Genomic DNA, 19,815 nt, shown 5'->3' with positions numbered 1-19,815 from the left:
CCTTAAAATAATTATACAACTTTGTATTCTACGCTACAAATAGTCGGATGGCAAGATTGAGCAGACTAGCGATATCAACCTACGGTGTGACCAAAGTACTTACAGGCTAATGGCAAGATCAGTGAGCGTCAGAATTGAATTTTACAAGTACCCTCCGTTACACTATTTCAACCCGAAACTTTGTAAATAAAGTCCACATCTCTTAATAAGCTGACTGTTAATACGAAAATACTTGCGGTAATCAACTTTTCCACACCTTGTCTATTAATTTAAAATGACCACAAAACTAGATTTTCGATGAATTATAACAGCATTCTATAAACATGTGTTTCTGCTGCGGAAACACTTAAATGTGGCCTTTGTTTTCAAACTAAGTTTTGGGTTAAAAAGGTCTGGACTCGAGCTAGCGTCTGATTATGAGATTAATTGCCCTTCTACTCTAAGCATCAAGAACAACCTGCAGCGGACAGGCAAAAGCCACAGCTGAGGGGTTACGTGAACAGCATATTGACTTGAGGAAATGATTTCATCATATAAATAAGTAATAATGAGGCTTTTCTAATAAAGAGGAGCAAAATTTATAGAAAAAATCTCAACGATCTTCGGTCTGTATGAATATGATTTATAAGATTTCACCTGATAATAAATATTATTTTAGGGACATTTATGAAGATATGTGTAGAACCTGTAAAATTACTACAGACTAAATAGGGTTTTGTTTTGTTTCAAGAACAATGTATGCAAGAAATATGAGGCAGGAAATATTTGGAAAGGATTTGAATAGCTCTTGTACTAGGATTATATAGAACTATAATTCTAGAAGTCTAATAAATTGGGCTATTGCTACATGATAATGCTGAGTAAAATACATTTAAAATTCTGATAAAATGAAATTAATGTGATTTCGGGTAAATAGATATTGAATTTTAATAGGAGCATTAAAAAAGGAAAATATCGGATGAACCGGTCCTACACAAATTGATTACCTATCATCTAAAATAGTTCTACATAATAAAGAACCTAAATTTTTACGCTAAGTCCAATAATATGCTAAATTCTATGAATTACTATAGATAAGAATAAGTAGATGGAAATTACAAAAAGAACGCCCTAAAGGGGTACTAAGAAAACTGTCGTCTTAACGAATCTAAGAACTATTAAAGAGTATTAAGAATAATTTAAAGGCATCTAGTTTCTGGCTTAGAATTTTCGGTATTTTTGACGGAACCTTTGCATGGAGGGGCGGCATTGGAATGGTATAGAATTTTTTTAATATAATACTAATACGTATGCGCAAATAAAGTTTTCCTATATGCGCAGTGTGCTTGAATACATTTTGAAATCAGTCTTTCTTGTATTTCTAGAAATTTAGAGACAAAGATAAAGTGAACGAAATTTGCCCGATCTGGTGTGGTTCTGTTGGAGCTGGAATTGAGCTGATCTATTTTTTGCCTATCTCAATAAAGAGTTTGACAATATCGGTAAGTTAAGTATAAAAAATTCGTTGCGATGGCAGCAATTCGGTAATTGTCTTCTGCGCAAATGTGGTTATGTTAGTAACCATATCACCACTATCATATACTTGAAAATATGATAAAAAACAAGAATTTTAACAAAATCACATTGTTATCATTCTCGTGCAGTTTGTTTAGCAAACTTTAGTTAAACATTACGACAAAAAATGCATTTTTTACTTATGATATCTGAAATACTATGGCTTCAAGATTGGAAACCACCATCAGACATCCATTTTCAATGATAATGAAACCAAGACATGTGGCTGCAGTTAGTCGTTAAGGGGTTTCCCTTAGTTTCGACTAGATTGAGTATAAGAAATCTACACTAAGGTTCTCCCCCAGTGAGTAAGTCACGGTTGTATGTGGTCTATATGAGGAGGGCGCAGTGATCACGGTGCAGACGTCGGCGCGCGCGCAGTGGAGCGGCTGCGAAGGCGTCAGAGGGCGGAGGCGGGCCGGGCGGCCGCGCGCCCGACTCCTGGTAGAACAGCTGCCCGCCACCACAACTTGCTCCAACCACCACGCTCTCTTCGCTCCTGTTAAAGTAACAATGTTCTTCAGTGCCCACATTAAAATGTATAATTCGAAACTCGAAAAACATTGATAGATGGCGGGATTCGAACCCAAGACCTGCAGATTGCAAGTCAAGTGCCACCAATGAGCCACCGACGCTCTTCCTACTGCATTGTCATAGGCTATTTTGCAGTTATTATGAAGCATACCTCAGTATATACTCTGAGATTTCCGGGTCCTCTGCGAATTCGTTGTGTATGAGTCCCATAGTGGCGATGTCCATGGCGGCCCAGGGCCCGCCTTTGCGAACCGATCCCCAATCGGGGTCCAGCATCAGGTAGCTGTAGTCGCTGCTCTCCGCTTCCGCCGGCAGCGGCTCCATGCATTTCTGCTCTATAGGACCCAACGCGTTCAGAGATGTTTCCCACTGCGGACAAAATATTGTTGAAATATGCAAACAATACTAAAATTCATCATCCTACTGTATTGTCTTCAAGATACTTACCAAATTATTAATAGTGTCAACATTGTCAGCAGCTTCGAGGTCTATGAGCGCGAGCAGCGCCATGTTGTGAAGTCCGCTTACGAACAGTGCGCACTTGGTCGCCGCACGCCCGTACTCTGGCAGCGCGTCCAGATCATCGTCCGACTCCCCTTCCACCTCGCCCTCACCCTCTGACTCTTCACGTTGACCTTTACTTCTGAAATATCCGACAAACGTAAACAAAATTCTCTAGCATAACACAAGTTACTGTATTCTGACCAGCCTTGAAGTTTTACAAGATTAACTTACCTGTCAGAAAAGTTAAGTTGACGTTCCACAGCTGGAGTTGGAAATTCTCTTATTTCTAAGGGAGTCATCACCCTGCTGCTGTACCCGCTGGATTTGTCCGAAGTGAACGCTAAGTGACTCAGCTTCTCCATAAGAGGAGTTAACTGAACCCCAGTTAATTTCTTTTTAAAATTAACCGCCTCCGAGTCGGTCGCCGTTTCGGTACTCTCAGTTAAAGATTTAAGAGGTAGAGATAAAGCTTTTCGTCTAGACTGATCACTTGGCACCGTCTTATTGGAGTCTTTGACTATTTTCTTGGGAGTTCGCTGAGGTGATTTAGTCATATCAGAGTCGAAGTTTTCAAACTTCTGTTCCCCTAGTTTAATGTTAAAATTGAACATGTTTTCTTCTTTAGATTCCTGTTTCATTCTAGAATAATACTGCTCGAGATACTGGTTGAAAAGCGATTCCGATATGGCAACACCGTCATTCCGGAATACTGGGAACAAGGGATCGTTTATGGTGAGCGTGCTGGGGCTCCTGGCCTCCTCTGCGGGTGAGTCGTCTTCGTTTTGAGATCGCTTTAACTTAAACTTGGACGTCGCTCTGTTGGAAATCTTCCTAAACGTTTCCTGAATGTCCATAACACTAGCCAATTTCCTTATTGGTTCCGGTTTATTTATGAAGTGATCAGCTATGCAATTGATGTCTAGAACCATCTTATTGTCTCTCTGTTCACTTTCAATTTTTAATTTGGCACTATTCTCTATGTTCTTTAAAACGTCCGGTTCGACGTCCGGAGATTTTTCCTGCGTTTGGTTGTCTGGATTTTGACATATTGATAGCATGTTGCCGTGAAGTCTCTTGTATTCTACCATCGGAGTAGAACATACGCTAGTTTGTCCTGTAAACTTTGTTTCGTTTTCCATCGCATCTTCGTCAAGAGACTTCTGCGTTTTGAAGCTGAGAGACAGTTTATTGGGCCTAGGGCGGGGTTTGTTGGTGAAGGGCACTACGTCTGGCATGCTAGGCTTTCTGTTTTCTGATGTATTTTCTTTGTTAGGCGGCGATATCATTGTGTGATCCTCCTCGGGGACCGCTGTGAAAAGAAGTGATTTATCTCTCTTCATACCGCTTTGTGGAAATTCCCTTTGTTTTTCTCGTTCTGCTTCTTGCATCTGGGAAAGAGTCAATGATAAAATATGAATTTCTATTAATTGTTAGAGACAAAAATCAACACTGTGCCGGTGTATCGGCGCAGCACTAGACATGTCAAATATCAACGCTTACGTCGCCTCACTACAGCTATCTGACACTTGGTTTTGGGAACTTTAGCGCGCAATACGCTCGAGATGATCTTGACTAATAATTCTCTAAAATAATGTAGAATTCGTCTCACTGTTCTGCATGCACAAAATATTAGAAACGAGCAGTCTTAAGTAAAAAAAAAAAATAGCCCGCACACATCAGCTACCTTCCAGTGAAAGTCCCATCAAAATCGGTTCAGTCGTTCCGGAGATTACCCGGAACTAATGCGGCCTTAAGGACAGACATACAGCAGATGAACAAAAATTAAAAAAAAGATATCTTTACTAGTAAAATTATGTCTATTATTGCACCTTTTTAAACTTTGCGATCATTTCTTCACCATTTTGATAGAACTCCTGCATCTTGTCGGTATGTTTCTTCAGCATGTCGTAAGTCTTCCTGGCGACGTAGACGACGAGCAGTTGTGCGCCGAGCGGCAATGGCGTCTCTGTCTGTACAGACTCCGCGGGAGACTTTATTCGATAAGGATCCACTACCGTCAAATATGAAGTAAGACTCGGCGGCAATTGGGTTGCGATGATTCTGAACAAAATCGATTAAGTTTTACAGTACATTTAAAAGTACCCACTTTAAACAAAAAAATTCAAGTTAAATCTGATTCATTCAAAATCTACAATTAATTTCTAATATTACTTATTATGGAAGCGTCAGCTCAGGGGTTAAGCACTTGACTTGCAATCTGCAGGTCCTGGGTTCGAATCCCGCTATGTACCAATGTGTTTTTCGATTTACATATGTACATTTATCCGACGTTCTTACTGTGAAGAAAAACATCGTGATGCTGGACATAACTGAGAAGAAATACAATGATATGTGTGAAGTTAATCCGCATTGGGCCAGCGTGGTTGACTATGTCCTAGTCACCCCTAACTTAGGGTAGGCTCCGAGCCCCTCAGTGGGGATGTATAGTGAGCTGATAATGAATATGAAATTACTTATTATTGTAGAGCACAACACCGCCCAGCACGCCGACACTTTTGCTGCAGTGCTCCAGGACTTGCATTGATTCCATGTATACGGAACTAGCGCTCTGAAAACATTACTATCAATAATATATTACAGTCTAAACACGACTGACTTTGATACATTTTGTACAAATAGTATAGTAGCTATTTTTGCAAATGTTAAATGGCAGCAGCTACTGCTAATGCTAAGCTAATGTTAATTTATCTAAAGAAGAGATTTTATGAATCATAATTTTAAGAGTTTCATTTAATAGGAAAAGATAAGACATGTATAGATTGTTAAATAAGGAATTGTATTTTAACCGTGGATTTTCACTGTCGCCACTCATACTGCCCTCCTTCTAAATCTTTTTTGCAAAACATTGATAAGATTTATATTCAATTTGTTATGATTATTACAGTTAAATAAATAAAGGTGCAACATTCAACATTGTTGTTATCAATGCAAATGATAAATGTAAGGAGTGTTTGTTTACATTGCGGTTATCGTTCAAATGGCTACCGTAGTCGTTAAAGAATTCATATGATAACTCGGTGTCGTCGGCGACTCGAGTTAAAACAACTGAATGAATAACCTATGTGTTCTTCCAGACTATGTTCTATATCTATACCGAATTACATCAAGATTCGTTAAGTCGTTCTGAAGATACCTTCTAAAGAAACATCTATCTTTCTTTCCACCTAAACTTTTTCATTTCTAATATTAGTAAGAAGTAAGATAACATCTCCATTAATATATCTACGTCTATAGTAAACCTTTTGTCAAATATTACAAAGAGATCATATCACTGCGAACACCAAAAGTAATTTAAAAAAAATTAGGTACCAACTTTAATCGTTAAACTCACATTTGAATATTTAATTGCTATACAGAGACTTTACAAATAGAAAAACATTTTCCGTACATTTCCTGATAAAGCAAAAGCGAAGCAAATGCTAATTCCTTTTTTCTCGCATGTACAATCAGCCTTCTATTTGAATGGTACCATTAGTTCAGGCAAATTATTCCAGTTCTTTGCTTTTAAAAAGAAATAAAGAACAAATGAGCTTCGTATTTAATTATGGAATAAAAAGGACTTTACATGGTCCTACCTACTAGTTTCATTTTTATATTTAAGAATTCTAATCTCGTATACTGAACATACTTTTTCGTAAATTCGTTTTTAATAATTATTAAATTAAGTAATTAAAGTTCATCCATTGAAACACATACATCTTTCCACACAATGATGTGGTTATTAAACCAAACATCAATACTTTAGTTTGGTTCGCAGTTGATATTTCTCCGATATGTCAAACTAATCCGAGATTACATCATTAGAATCGAGACAGGAATATAATTAATCCCCTAGAATATAAAAAACCTTCTTGTATTTAAATTTCAGCTATCAAAATTATTGACTTTATTTTTTATCATTTAAAATAATGTTACTTCTAACATTATAAATGCGAATGTTTGGATGTATGGATGTCTGTTAGAAGGTATCTCCAAAACGGCTGCATGAATCTTGATGAAATTTGTCATAGATGTAGAACATAGTCTGGAAGAAAACATAGGCTACTAAGTATTTTTTCCCGCGCGGACAGTCACGGGCCACAGCGAGTCATAAATAAACTTACCTTCGGCAGACTGAGCATCGGCACACGTTGGAAAATATGACAGCCGTACTGCAACACTGGCAGGTATGTTTCAAATATCTGGTAGAGTTTCTCCGCCAGTCTCTTGGGGTCCTCCATCTGTTCCGCGATCGTGTGCATATCGCCGTGGTACACTTTGATTATGGAAGTGAGTAGACTGGCACGGTTCTTTAGTACCCAGTCTGGGATATTACGATCACTACCTATAGCCTAGAAGTCAATATTTTAGTTTTTTTTATCTCTTATTTACAAAAGGATAGTGAAAATTGCAACATATTTGAGAGATTAAAGACTCGTTGAGAAAAAGCAATATTAGAACCCAGTAAAAAACAAAGTGTTGAGCGTTACAAAATTTTCATAGTGCCCCAATTTATATATGTAGAGTCAGAATTGTATCTTACTTCATTAAAATATTAATTTAAGTGAGCGAGTTTTTGCGCAGTTGGTCGCAATAATTTCCTACAATTAGCGTGAACTGAGACAATAGTACGTCTTTATTAATGATGCGTCACTCGACTGTAGGCCAATTATCATTGTTGCGACTTTACAAAAAAAAAAACAACAAACAAAATTGTCGACAATAGTTGAAGAGTTGCTTTCTTTGTTACTTATAAATGGAGGAATGTTTTTTTTATTGTATGTAAACAGAGAAATTAAACATACAGCGTGATCAAAATCGAGCGTAAATCCGCTCTAGTCACCTAACGCGAATTAAAATTGAAATCAACTCTATAAATTGGTACCGGTGATCGAAATCCGGTCTCTAACGTCCAATAATTAAAATAGAATTTGGTACGGATTCGATTTATCTTTTGCGTAAAAACAAACATCATGTGATTTCGACTGCTACGTTTAAAAAAGTTCGACAAGTACAACGACCTAATGATTTTCTCTATGGTTTCATAAATTGACAAAGAATGGAAGAAATTTCCTGAAATATAAGACATAATTGTCGAAGAAGACGCTTAAATTCCCGTAAGATAAGATAACTTGAAACATACGTCCGAGGGAAGCCGAAGCCGGTCGTTAATAACAAAAGGTTCGACAGTACACTCTAGATTCACTCTGGTAAATGTATATTTAATAGCACGAAATATTTCCACGATACAATCTAGTATTAACGAGTTCAGATCCAACTACTTAAGTATTTAGCATTCCAGCCTTAATCGGATAACGTAGCGTGGGCAGAGCTAAATGTTCCACTGTGTACAATGGGACAAGTCTCCGCAAAGTGGGCATTTTGATGTTTTTATCTCAATTAATATATTACTTCGTGAATATTTTTTCATTAGATGTAATAATGGAACCTTTAAAAGTATTTTTCAAATTTCGAACAGTTTTGAACTTACCAAATATTACCAAATATTGTAAAAAAATTATCGTAGTTTATTTGTAGTATGTATATATAATAATATCTTCCGATAACTTGTCCGTAGGTGTGTGTTTGTTAGCTATTTGATAAGAACCTTGAGACTAATGGAATTATTACGCTAATGCCAATTTTTTAAATATTTATCATACATAGATGTATAATATAGAACAATATGTACTTTTATATATGTATTTGGTAATGTAGTATACACAATATATATATATTTAATATGTTAGTTACTCACCAGAACATATCTACCATACTCTCTGAGGATAAACTTCCCGCTTTGTAGTGTGATAGACACAGGCTGGGTGAAGAGACTCTTAACGCAATGTGCTGCGCCCACCACCTACATCACAAATTTAATGAAATGTGCACAGGTGGGCACAGTTAATCGAAAAGTTAACTTCGTTAATCGTTAATTCGTTAATTAAAAAATTAACTTCGTTAATCGTTAAAGCGTTAAATTCTCGAAAATTTAACGCAAGTTAAAGTTAATCGTTAACAGTTAACCATATCAAAATTATACATACTAATTTCACACTTATGTGGCGACACTTGTTTAAAATAGTAATTTGACTATACATTCTATAACACATTAGTATTAAAGACAAGTATGAATGCATTATAGTGTATTTCATTACGAGTGCGGAAAGCCTGTCAACTAAAATGTTTGGACAATGGCGCAAACCGTAAAAGAATACAAACAGATTTTTTTTGTTTTCTTCACCCATTCTGGGTAGACAAAGGGAACTATGCCCAAAGAGCCAAGTCTTCAGTAGATTATTTTTGTTGATATGAAATGAAAATTAAATTAAATGAAATAAAATATAACCTAACCTAATTCATCAAATCATTAAATCTGATACTGTAACAAATTAGGAACTTCTTTTTAGAAATATTTGCAGTAATCATAAAAACTTCAATGATTTTTTTTTGTAAAAACTTCGTGGTTGGTTTTTCTTTTTAACAGACATTATTTTGACAGTTGGGAAAGAGAAAGCACGAGTTTGGAAAAGGTAAAGAAAAAGCACGAGTAAAAAGTGTTTTAATACAGTTGCTCAAAAAGTGGCGTATTGCAGGGACGAAGAGCGTTCGGAATGTGGGCTATTACATACTCGTGCTTTTATATACTCGTAATGAAATATACTATTTCGAACCTTCTTTTGATTTGGTTCTGTTAGTCACGTCTTTCCCGGACGCTCTGATGCATCACAGTTGCACGCGAACTTCACATATACCAAATTTCAACTCGTTCGTTCACCATTCGAGTCGCCGACAGTCGCCCAACATAGCTGAACTTACGAGCGTGGCGTGCCGCGTAATTTAAACAAAATGACAGCACGTTTCCAAGTTTCTAATTTAACGATTAACGGAGTTTTATTAACGGAAGTTGAGTTTAACGGAAGTTAACAAAAGCGTTAACACTTTTTGAAGTTAACTTAAAAGTTAATCCGTTAAGCAAAATGTTAACTTCGTTAATTAACGATTAACGGATTAACGAGTTAATGCCCAGCTCTGGAAATGTGTTACTAATCTTACTAATATTATAAATGTGAATGTTTAGTTGGATGGATGTTTGTTTTAAGGTATCTCCGGAACAGCTCAAGGGATCTTAATGAAATTTGACACAGATGTAGAACATAGTCTGGAAGAACATATAGGCTGTTTATTACATCTTTTTTAATTACGTCGCACGGACGGAGTCGTGGGCGACAGCTATTTAACATAATTTTTTATATAATACTCAACATTTGCCAAATCTGAAATCATCAAAAACCGGTTTGCACATTCCACAAATGTATTATGTTGCTAAAATATACATTGATATGTAAATGGCTGTGATTTAGTAATTTCATGCATTAATATGATAAGATAATAGCTTTTATATTGAATAAATTATCTGTTTTCAAAGCTAAGATAAAGCTTTACATATCTTAATTCAACAATATTTGAGTTAAATTAAAAAAAGGCATTATTCAAATTAGATTAAAGGTTTTTAGAAAATATCAATGAATGTGTTGTCTCCTGAAAACTGTAACAGTAGCATTCAAGGCTAACTGCCACTCACAAAGTTAATAAGTGGCCTTAGTGTAGTTTTAGTATATATGTGACCATTTCATGAATTATAATAATAATAATAATTTATTTATTTCAGATAAACATCTATTAATTGTTAGTACAGTGTTTTACTTAAAAACTATATTAGTAATAACTTATATCTACAGTATATATTAGTACAGTAAGAAAATTTGTGGAATACCTGTCCTGCCAATGCATGTCTCTGTGTGTCGGACACCCAGCCGGGATGGAAGTACAGCACAGCCTCTGCAGGGTCATCCTCCTCTGACACACAGCATTGTGTGTCATACACAAACACTATCATCATTTCCCTACAGCAATATACAAAGTTTTATACAATTAATAGTGTATTTTAGAAAATATTTAAATTTTTATTAAATAGTTAAGATATCCTAATATTCTTAAGTGATTTAAAAATAGACAAATTATAAAAAACCGTATTAAATGCGAAAATAAATAACTATTTGTAACGTTTCGTTCAACATAAAATGAACAACGACTATGATTAAATGTATAAACTCAGGAATAATGTTTTGAGCGTGTAATTCGCGAAAAAATAATGAATATTCAAACTGAAATGACGCTCAGTGCTCAAAATGTTCTCAATATAGTTCTAAGAATTTAAATATGTAAAGCAGTCTACATAAATAATATTTCAAAAGCATAATTATTTAATGAGAATCAATTTCAGAAAGGACAGTACGTTAGTGTTACTTACTTGGCCATTTTGTCGAATTTATATCGGTTTCTTTTAGAAGATTTTAATACATTTCACAACATTTTAGTTAAATGTGTACACGTAATTATTTATAAATATAAATTAAGCACAATACCCGCTAATATTCATCGTATTTAGAAAAAATTGCGACACACATTCAAGAAACGCTGCAGCCGTCACGTATCTTTTGATTTGACTGTCCAATTTAATGTTGCCAAGTGGAGGTTTTTTTCTACCAAAAATTAAAATTGGTAGATAGCAATACGAAATTTGTCTATGACTTGTGATTTTAAGCTCTTTCTTGATAGATGGCGTTAGTTTAAATAAGACGGATTCGCACTAATTCACTGAACAAAAACTAGCATAGTTGTGATTAGGTATTATCAAGTGTGGATTACTACCCAATATTTATAGAAGTATTTTCGTAACGTCAGAGTAAATAAGGCACAATGGCAATTTCTATTACATTATCTATTACCATTTCTTTAACAGTTTTTGGCTTATTCAATTTCAATTGTAATTTGCATCGATCGATAGTATATCATGACGGACGTCCGGTTCCGTTCTGCGTAGAACGGAACGTTCTTTGATACACCGATAGATGAAGTGTGTATGGAATTTTAACTTATAGAAGGTAGAATATTTAAACTTTTCTCAGAACGATTGTTAATTTGTAATTAAATCATTGATAAGCAATAAGAGTTACTATAGAAGACCGGGTAGAGTTTTGGATTGCACATGCACGTGCAAATATCAACATTTTGAAATTATTAATAGAAATTAATTAAATATGTATATTAAATATGCATGTAAGGTTTTCTTTATGAAATAGCGAAGATGAGACCTGGCACTATTGCACTGATCAAAATAGATGGTTTCGGGTCAAGGTTGCGATCCTTCGAGGTGAGATTGACGGTAGTGAAACTCGTGTACAAAACTTAGTTTGCCTACATTATAAATGGCTATTAGACGCATTATAATTGCATGCAAGTTCATCGACACTTGCACTATTTATGTCACATCATTATACATCTCACGATGCAAGATAGAAAAGTCTTAAGAGGTACACATGTTAGTGCATGGTGAATACTTGAAATGTTCAAGCGAATTTCGTAATTACCCGTTCATGAAATAAGGCATGGTTTAGTTTGTAGTAATATTTCGATGATGGTTAACTTGTATTCATCTACGTACGTTTTTACAAAGACCTTTGTGCAGTGAATAGTAATGCACGAGGAAAGTTTTCGTTTAATCTGGCCTCTGCTTATCGAATTTAGGTTTTAATCCTTTTTTTAATTTATCTACTTATTTAGATCTCTAGCTATGCTATTATAGTACTTTTTATTTCAATAGATGTGATGATTCACACGACCTTTGTAGATTCGGGGCATCGTTTTAAATATGTACGTGCACAATTCTTCACCAAGGTCAATTGAAATGATGATATTTAGTGGTGAGAGGTGAACGGATGCATGAGCGTGTTTAATTTTAAACATCTGTATTAATAATTTGATACTATAATTTCTATAAAAGCGTACCTGTGTATGTACGCTTTTCTTCTGACGCATACTTATTTACTAAGTTAATTTAAATGTCTATTTACATGTCTTCTCTCAATGTTTTTAAGAATTAATCAAAGAAGTTTTATCTCTTCTATATTTAGAATTGATTGGTTTAGTTCAGGGACAGAGGAAGGAGCGTGTGGGTCGGTCGTGCGATTAAGGGGCACTACTTTAAAGTGGGACGTTGATAACGACCTACTTCGTTCGTCCTCTTTTATAAAAAATACAACCTTGCACATTAGTATACTTATCATCCTAAATCATCCTAAAAATACACCTACACTTGAAATTTTAAAAGCAATGAGAAAAAAAAACGTAACATTTAAAAGTCGAGAAACATGGACTATTGAACATATCGTCTCGAAGTAAAAATAAATATTTTCTAAAGCTTAATTATTCGGTAAATAAAAAATAGGGATATATGTAAGATTGTTCATTAATAGAGCTAACCTAACTAGCTCTAAGCAACAAAGTTTTCTATTTAATTTATTAACTTCCATACAAATTGCGTAACTAAGTATTTAACTTATCCGTTTAATATATTCCGTGCCGCAATAGTTGCTAACTTAAAACTTTTGAACGCGTTTAGGCGCGGCAGTCGTGTCTCTACATTCTTTGATACAGTTTTTTTGCAAGTACATACCAGTCACCTATGATCTAGCAATCTAGAACACGCCGAAGGCTAGTTTCAGCGAGAAGGGCGGAGCCCCGCGTATGTCGAATGTTTTGTACCTTTTATGTAAGTATATTTCAGTTTTTACTGTAACATCTTTGCTATGTATAAATGCTTATATAAATGATGTTCATAGATTAATGCCATTGTTTTCTTAAAAAAATGAGATAGTGAATTTAAAAAATTGAATCACTGTCTTAGATTTGGACCGCGCCATTTGGAAGTCCATGGATTCTCTCTACCCCTCTGAGTTACGGCCGCGAGTTATGTTATTGTTGTCTTAGATTAAAACAGGGTTTGTGAAATAATGGGTTTTGTAGAGTGCGCTATAGCGTTAGTTGTTGCATGATTTGCTCGCAATCTATTCATTAGTTTCTGTGAAGCCAACAAGAAGAGTTCAAGAAACTCAGTAAACAAGTTTTCGATATGGACAGCTAGATAAAGGAGTTCTTTAACTCTTTGTGTGGGTGTAGACGATGCAAATATAAAACATAAAAGTTGTGTGGGTGTGGACGATGGAAAAATAAAACATAAAAGTAACTTGAAACTATTTGGTTTAACTAGACCAAGTTTCTACGACGCTTTTTATGATTACACGAGGTGATGATTGAATAATGATATAGTATAGTTCTACTTTTATTACGAGTGTGTTATTACATTACGTTAGTAGAGGTAAGATGCTTACTTGAGCCTACTCTCACTGAGACTTTGAAAGATTATTATAAATTACTTTTCTAAAATACAATTTCAAAAAGAAAGCTTAATATCTGTTGGTACATGTTGAAGTTTTGATTAATAGGCAAAAAAAGAAGTTTGATTTATATTATGTGAAATGCGTAAATACCTCTATAATGCTTCTGATGGCTTTTTATGTGTGATTTAATTTGGAATTTAATGTCTTTTTTTGCTATCTAAAACAATTATTTTCTCTAAACTTAGTATTAAGTTTCAAACTGGTGCCTAGTGTACGAAATCCGGTTTTAAGTTTTCATGTTAAGTAAGCGATAGGAAAGAGTTATCTTAGAAACGTTATCCTTGATAACCGTTAAGTTACTAAAACGTATAATCTGCGGAAACTCAAATACTTATGGGTTACATCGACAGGTTACGTAAATCTTTATGCTTAATTACTTACAAGTCGCACACAACGTAAGGTCGTAGAAAGTGAATCGACTCGTGTGAATCGTCAAAAAAAGCCCGCCATCTTGCCAGTTTGTGGCGCGTAGTCCATGCGAGTTGACGTTTCCCGCCAAAGCGCTTTTTGAACTTCGAACGCGATTAACTTTTTAAAATTAAAAGGCGCGCGTGTCAACCAGTGTCAGCATTCGCTGTATCAAAAGTTGCATTTTATACGGCACGTGTTGTGAAATGTGTGTTATAAACTTTTCGTTGTGAAAAAAGACATTTCGCAAATTTGTTTTATTTTTTTTAAATTTAATGTTTGACTAAAAATAAATCATGGGAGTTATTGATAGGAGAAAGTGTTTATCACACATAAATATGGTAAGTTTATAGTTTTTTATGAATGACGGTTTTTATAATTTTTACAATTACTTAAAAAATATAAGTTTTTTTAAGACATTAATAATTTTTTCAACGCGATTTTTTTGTCACATGAGCCTTGTAAGATTAATCTTGTAGAATATTCTATCAATTTAGAAATTCTCTTCATCACTATTGCGTCGATTTCCCTTTTTAGTTAACGTGTTTGTGTTGCGAGATATATTGGTTACGCAGTTGGATCGGCAAAGTGGTGGTAGTTTCTTACAAAATGAAGCCTTTATCTAGTTTCTTGTAAGAGATAATTTCTTAAATATGTGTATAATTATTTTTCAATACTTGTGAAATTAATTGTAACAAAGGAGACGTTAACACAATTAGAATCTATATTAAAAAAAAAATTAACGATGTTTTAATTGAATTTCTAACCAAATGTCTGTAGAGTGAATTTTCAGTTATAGGTGTTATAGGTACTATGTGCTTAATAAAGTTAATCTAATGCAGATATATTTTAGGGATGTTAAGAATTTCCACTTATAACGGTCCTTGCACATCTCTCTAGACATTTCTACATTCATACATTTACGCATACTTTTCATCTCTAAACATTTATGATTAACTATTTGGAAAAGATTACGAATATTATGATTTACTTTGATTGGTTACGAAAATATTATTAATTTCTTTTATAAACGAATCCGGAAAAGCATAAGCAAATATAAAAAGATCAAAGTTAACAAGAGGTTCCGGTTACAATAATAATTCGTTAAAATAGGTTAATAATCAACTTTTTATTTATGTGTGATATCATTAAAATATATTCAAAAATGTTGACATTTAAATGTTCTTGATTATGTATCAATTTGATTAATAATTCTGTTTTTATTTTTTAATTAATTATAAAAAACAGTCTTTACATTTGCCGACCTTGGTGATATGTCATCCGCGTTGCTATGTTGATTGATTTTTGTCGCTGATGTATAAAATTATCATTTAATTGTAATATAATTTGTTAATAGGTCACTAGGATAACTGAAGGTTAACCAGCGAGCATCTTAAGTGTCAAGGACTTACATTATATGCCTTATAATATACGATTCAATAAATATCTGATTGATTACTATAATTAACCAAAAAACAACGAAAAAGGTTGGATAGATGTTCGTTACTACATAATATCAAAACGGCTAAATAAAGCTGGATGAATTAAAAAAAAAAAACAAATTCCAATCTGGAATAGCACATAAGCAAATAAAAAAAACATAGTTGAGTTTATTATAACAAAGAATGCAAGAAATACAGGTCATAATAATACCAATAAAATATTATTAATTGTATGTTTATATACGAATAAATAACATATTTTATTGAATATAATATTGCTAGTAACATAGGTTGCCATTTAAAAATTGTAATGCATAGTACAGTTCTCGGTTCGCGCGTCCTTGGTTATAGCCTGCGCCTGCGCACATTCCCCGTCACTGAATTCCGACTCTTCGTTCAATAGCACACGTTTTATCGTATACATTGAGATCCAATAAAACTAAAGTGGTTAATTATTTTTGCCATAAAAATAATAAATATTTTTCAAAGATAAAATATGTAAAGTTCGAAATAAAAACTAAACTAAATTTAATACATTTCAAATTTATTAGGTAATAGAGTTTTCTTTTATCAAATATCCTTCAGGATATCTATAGATTGTCCAAAGTGACAATCCATATCTATCTAGCAAATCCAGTAAATATATAGTTACGTATGGTAACTAAGCTTATAATAATGCGATTGGTAAAAGTAAGAGCTTGCTGACGAGAGTGTTTGTAAGTCGTAGCATGATTTCGATAATCTCGGCTTTCAAACGAAAGTTGTTTCAAATAACCACAAATAATTTAATTTCTGAAATTTTATACAAGGTTTTTTTTATTACGAAATAATTGTTTTACAGCGATTTATGTATTATTATATTTAAAAGGCAGAGATTGTATGAAACATTTACAATAAAGATGAAAATTTCTCCTAATACAAAATTTTCATATAAAAGACATCAACGCGTTGAACACATAACTTGCTTCATCGCGATGAGTTTGACATCTGATTAATTTATTCAATAAAATTATGAGCATGGTATTTATAATTAACAGAAGTTTTAATTAACTGAAAATAACTTAGATACACAAAACTGAAGATATAGTACGAATGCTAAATAATAAAAATATTATTGATGACATATACCTATATTAAGTGACTCAAAGTTATTAGTAACTGTAGGTATTTCGATTTTAATTATTACAGTAATACTTGTACTATTTCAGTTCATTTTGTGGAAATCTCTTTAGCAACTAATTTCTCGCTTTGAAGAGTAGCAGCAACATTAAATTTTACTTTAATTCTGTTAATTGCCGACCACTTACTTCACTCGTATTAAGCGACTTTCACTTGAACTTCATTAAGAAAATCCATTGTACAAGTCGAAAGTAAAGCCTTCATAAGTAAAAGATTAGAGACATGTCGAGATACGACTGTTAACCATCAAAGAATTTAATTCGCTTACCACTTAGAGTCGATCGTATAGTAAAACTGTCACTGTCAGAGCTATAATTCATCATGTATGTTGCTTTCATTTAAGGTTTCGATTTATTTGTGAGCGTCGAACGATATTTCATCGAAATGGGTAGGAAATAAACGTCCTCGACTGTATATTTTCAACGGCCGGTATCCAAAGCGGAATTGCATCGGAGAGTTGCATGCAACGCGAATATTTGTTCTAAATCGTTCGACATCACGGAAATTTCTTGTATGTTATTTTCTTAAAGCCGCTGCAATTTATTGAGATGAGGTAAATATTTACATCATGTTTATTTGGGTCGTTATTTTTGTTACGTTAGTGACAACAGGCCAATCATGTTTCATAGTATTTTTGTTGTGACTCTAGGACATATTTATATATAGATATTTATTATATACCATTTTCTGCTCTAATTGTGCACTGGTACATGCGCTCAGCTATAGTATTGTTTAAATGCGTTGTATGACTAAACTATTTTTCATAGAAGTGGACGTTGCTTAGAATTACTATAGTATTAATTTATTGAATATGTATTGGATTGTATTGATAAAGAAACAGGGACAATTATCTCAATACGTGAAGTGAAAACTGATATCCTTTATTAAGGAATTTCCGGAAATGGATAAACGTGATATTTGACAAAGTTAAATATGGAGAAGAAGCGAATAAAGCAACCTTTAAAAAATATACTATTAATTATGTTCGAATTTTAACCACCCCTGGTAAATATTAAATCTTTTTCTAGTTTTTATGGTTCTGAATTACCAATTTACTAAATCACTATTCTAATATTGAAAAATGTTGTCGTGAAGTTAACATAAATTTAAATTTATATAGTGTATTTAAAAATAAGTTTTATTTTTTTAGCAAAAAAGGCTACACAGAGTTAAAGAGAAAAATGTCGGCCAGTAGCATTGGCAACGCGTGCTCGTAACCATTTCATAAGGCAATGCAATACGATACCTTTGCTTGATTGCGTCGCCTTAGCTCTGATGCTGTGACACAGATACACGTAACCTGTGCTATTGTATATCATTTCATTTCCAGTATAATGTAAGAAAAACGATTTAAAGTCTAGTCGCTTTTTGGTATAATTAGAAAAATTATTTTTGAGTAAATGTAGAGAAAGAAGGCTATGGCTAAAATTTTCATCATCAATTTATATCAGAAAAAAATTAGATAAACATGTACAAACAATATCGTGAACGTTTTTTGTTTTGATAATTCTGTGGCATGACACCAAATTTTTTTCCGTCAACTTAGTTAAAGTGCATATTTTCTTTTTTGAGGCAATTACTAAGAAATTTTCTATTTTTAAGATTTCTTGTCAATCCTTTTTAATATTGTATATAAAATAATTGTTTTATTTTTACTTAACGTCTCACGTCACAAAAGAATAACTTACTTGAAACGGAAGTTGATTTAATTTTTAACCAGTTGTTTTTAATGATTCTATTTAATTTCGTCGTATCATATCTATATTGTCCATTCGGTAATGAACAATTGCAGTTATCAATAACTAGAGAAAGGCGCACAGTCAAGGGTACGGCCATGTATAATGTCGAGCGGCCCGTCTCGTCTCAAAGGAATTTGCTGACGAAGCGAGCCAATACTATTTATAGCTAAAATAAGCTTTTAAATGTATATTTTGAATAATCAAATATTGCTATTGAAATAATTCGTGGTATAAAACGGATATGCTCTGACTACAGTCTTCTTTTACTTTCAGTAATACCTTAAAAAATGTATATCATATTTAGGTACAGCTTTATAAAAAAGCACTAGTAGATAAAGTGAAGAATAAGTAAACAAGGTGACAATTTAAGGAAAACATTGGCATTTAAACGACCTTCATAGAGCCTATGCACTCTCGTCTTTCGAAGGTTACTTTATCTATTTCTATAAAATTTAATTATCAAAATAATCAATATACTCGTAGTTTGAATCTAGCATATTATTATTCAATGAATATTTGAGAAAAATAAATCTATTTTCTTCGATTTCAAATTCTAAATGTCTGTACCTAATTTGACTATTACAATTTTTTTGGCTATTTTAGAATGAAATATACATGATCATAACCGAGGTTTACATTCGACATATCCTACTTTGTATATAACTATTCGTTACATAAGTTATTAGTTACAAGTTTTTATATAAATAGTAAAAGTAACCATATATAATTATTATCACTCTCTCTGCGGTAATTTTACGCTGTATGTTTTACAAAATCAATTCGAGACGATGATTTTTTAAACTATGTTTCCGCAATAATTGATTTTAAAATTTATGCTCTGTGAAATATTTTTAAATTAGTAAGTTTTGTCTACGTAAAACCAAGAGAGATATAATCTTTTCTCTAAACATATTTTTCTTGATTTGAAAATAATCTGAAAGATATAAAAGTCATCTGAAATAAAAATTGAAGGTTAGTTTTATAATTTTATAATAGTTGGTTTCCAAGACCAAAATCCCTGTGTAAAACATATTGTTATCTCTGTTCTCTAGATTTTGGTCTCAGAAAAATCGATAGTTAAAACACCTAACTTAAACTTAACTTTTGAAGAACTTAAAGTACCTTTAATTCTTGAATCTGACTTTTGAAGCA

At 33.3% G+C, this 19,815-nt stretch overlaps 2 protein-coding genes across 2 annotated transcripts in view; one reads left to right on the top strand and one right to left on the bottom strand.

Annotated features, from left to right (window-relative positions):
• Positions 1-1,749: 1,749 nt before the first annotated feature.
• LOC106719293 lies at positions 1,750-11,105 on the bottom strand. Its single transcript, XM_045680487.1, has 10 exons — positions 10,907-11,105; positions 10,370-10,499; positions 8,351-8,455; positions 6,717-6,944; positions 5,067-5,161; positions 4,422-4,653; positions 2,824-3,980; positions 2,536-2,731; positions 2,240-2,457; positions 1,750-2,053 (listed from the first exon to the last, which is right to left on the bottom strand). The coding sequence occupies exons 1-10, from the start codon at positions 10,912-10,914 to the stop codon at positions 1,885-1,887; spliced, it is 2,538 nt and encodes an 845-aa protein (XP_045536443.1). The 5' UTR covers positions 10,915-11,105; the 3' UTR covers positions 1,750-1,884.
• A 3,250-nt stretch (positions 11,106-14,355) lies between these two features.
• LOC106719323 (mucin-5AC) overlaps positions 14,356-19,815 on the top strand; it is a 61,379-nt gene continuing 55,919 nt past the window's right edge. The window contains exon 1 of the mRNA XM_045680469.1: positions 14,356-14,644. Within this exon, the coding sequence (XP_045536425.1) occupies positions 14,600-14,644 (45 nt within the window). The 5' untranslated portion in view covers positions 14,356-14,599. The remainder of the gene's footprint in view (positions 14,645-19,815) is intronic.

Source organism: Papilio machaon, chromosome 13 (assembly GCF_912999745.1).
Source record: "Papilio machaon chromosome 13, ilPapMach1.1, whole genome shotgun sequence".
Classification (NCBI taxonomy): Eukaryota; Metazoa; Arthropoda; class Insecta; order Lepidoptera; family Papilionidae; genus Papilio; species Papilio machaon.
This window is presented reverse-complemented; position numbering and strand designations above follow the sequence as displayed.

Coding starts and splice junctions, on each gene's coding strand:
- LOC106719293 (XM_045680487.1), bottom strand. Junction 6,945..8,350: donor AGTATGGTAGATATGTTCTG/GTGAGTAACTAA, acceptor ATTGACTTCTAG/GCTATAGGTAGTGATCGTAA. Junction 2,054..2,239: donor ATCTCAGAGTATATACTGAG/GTATGCTTCATA, acceptor TTACTTTAACAG/GAGCGAAGAGAGCGTGGTGG.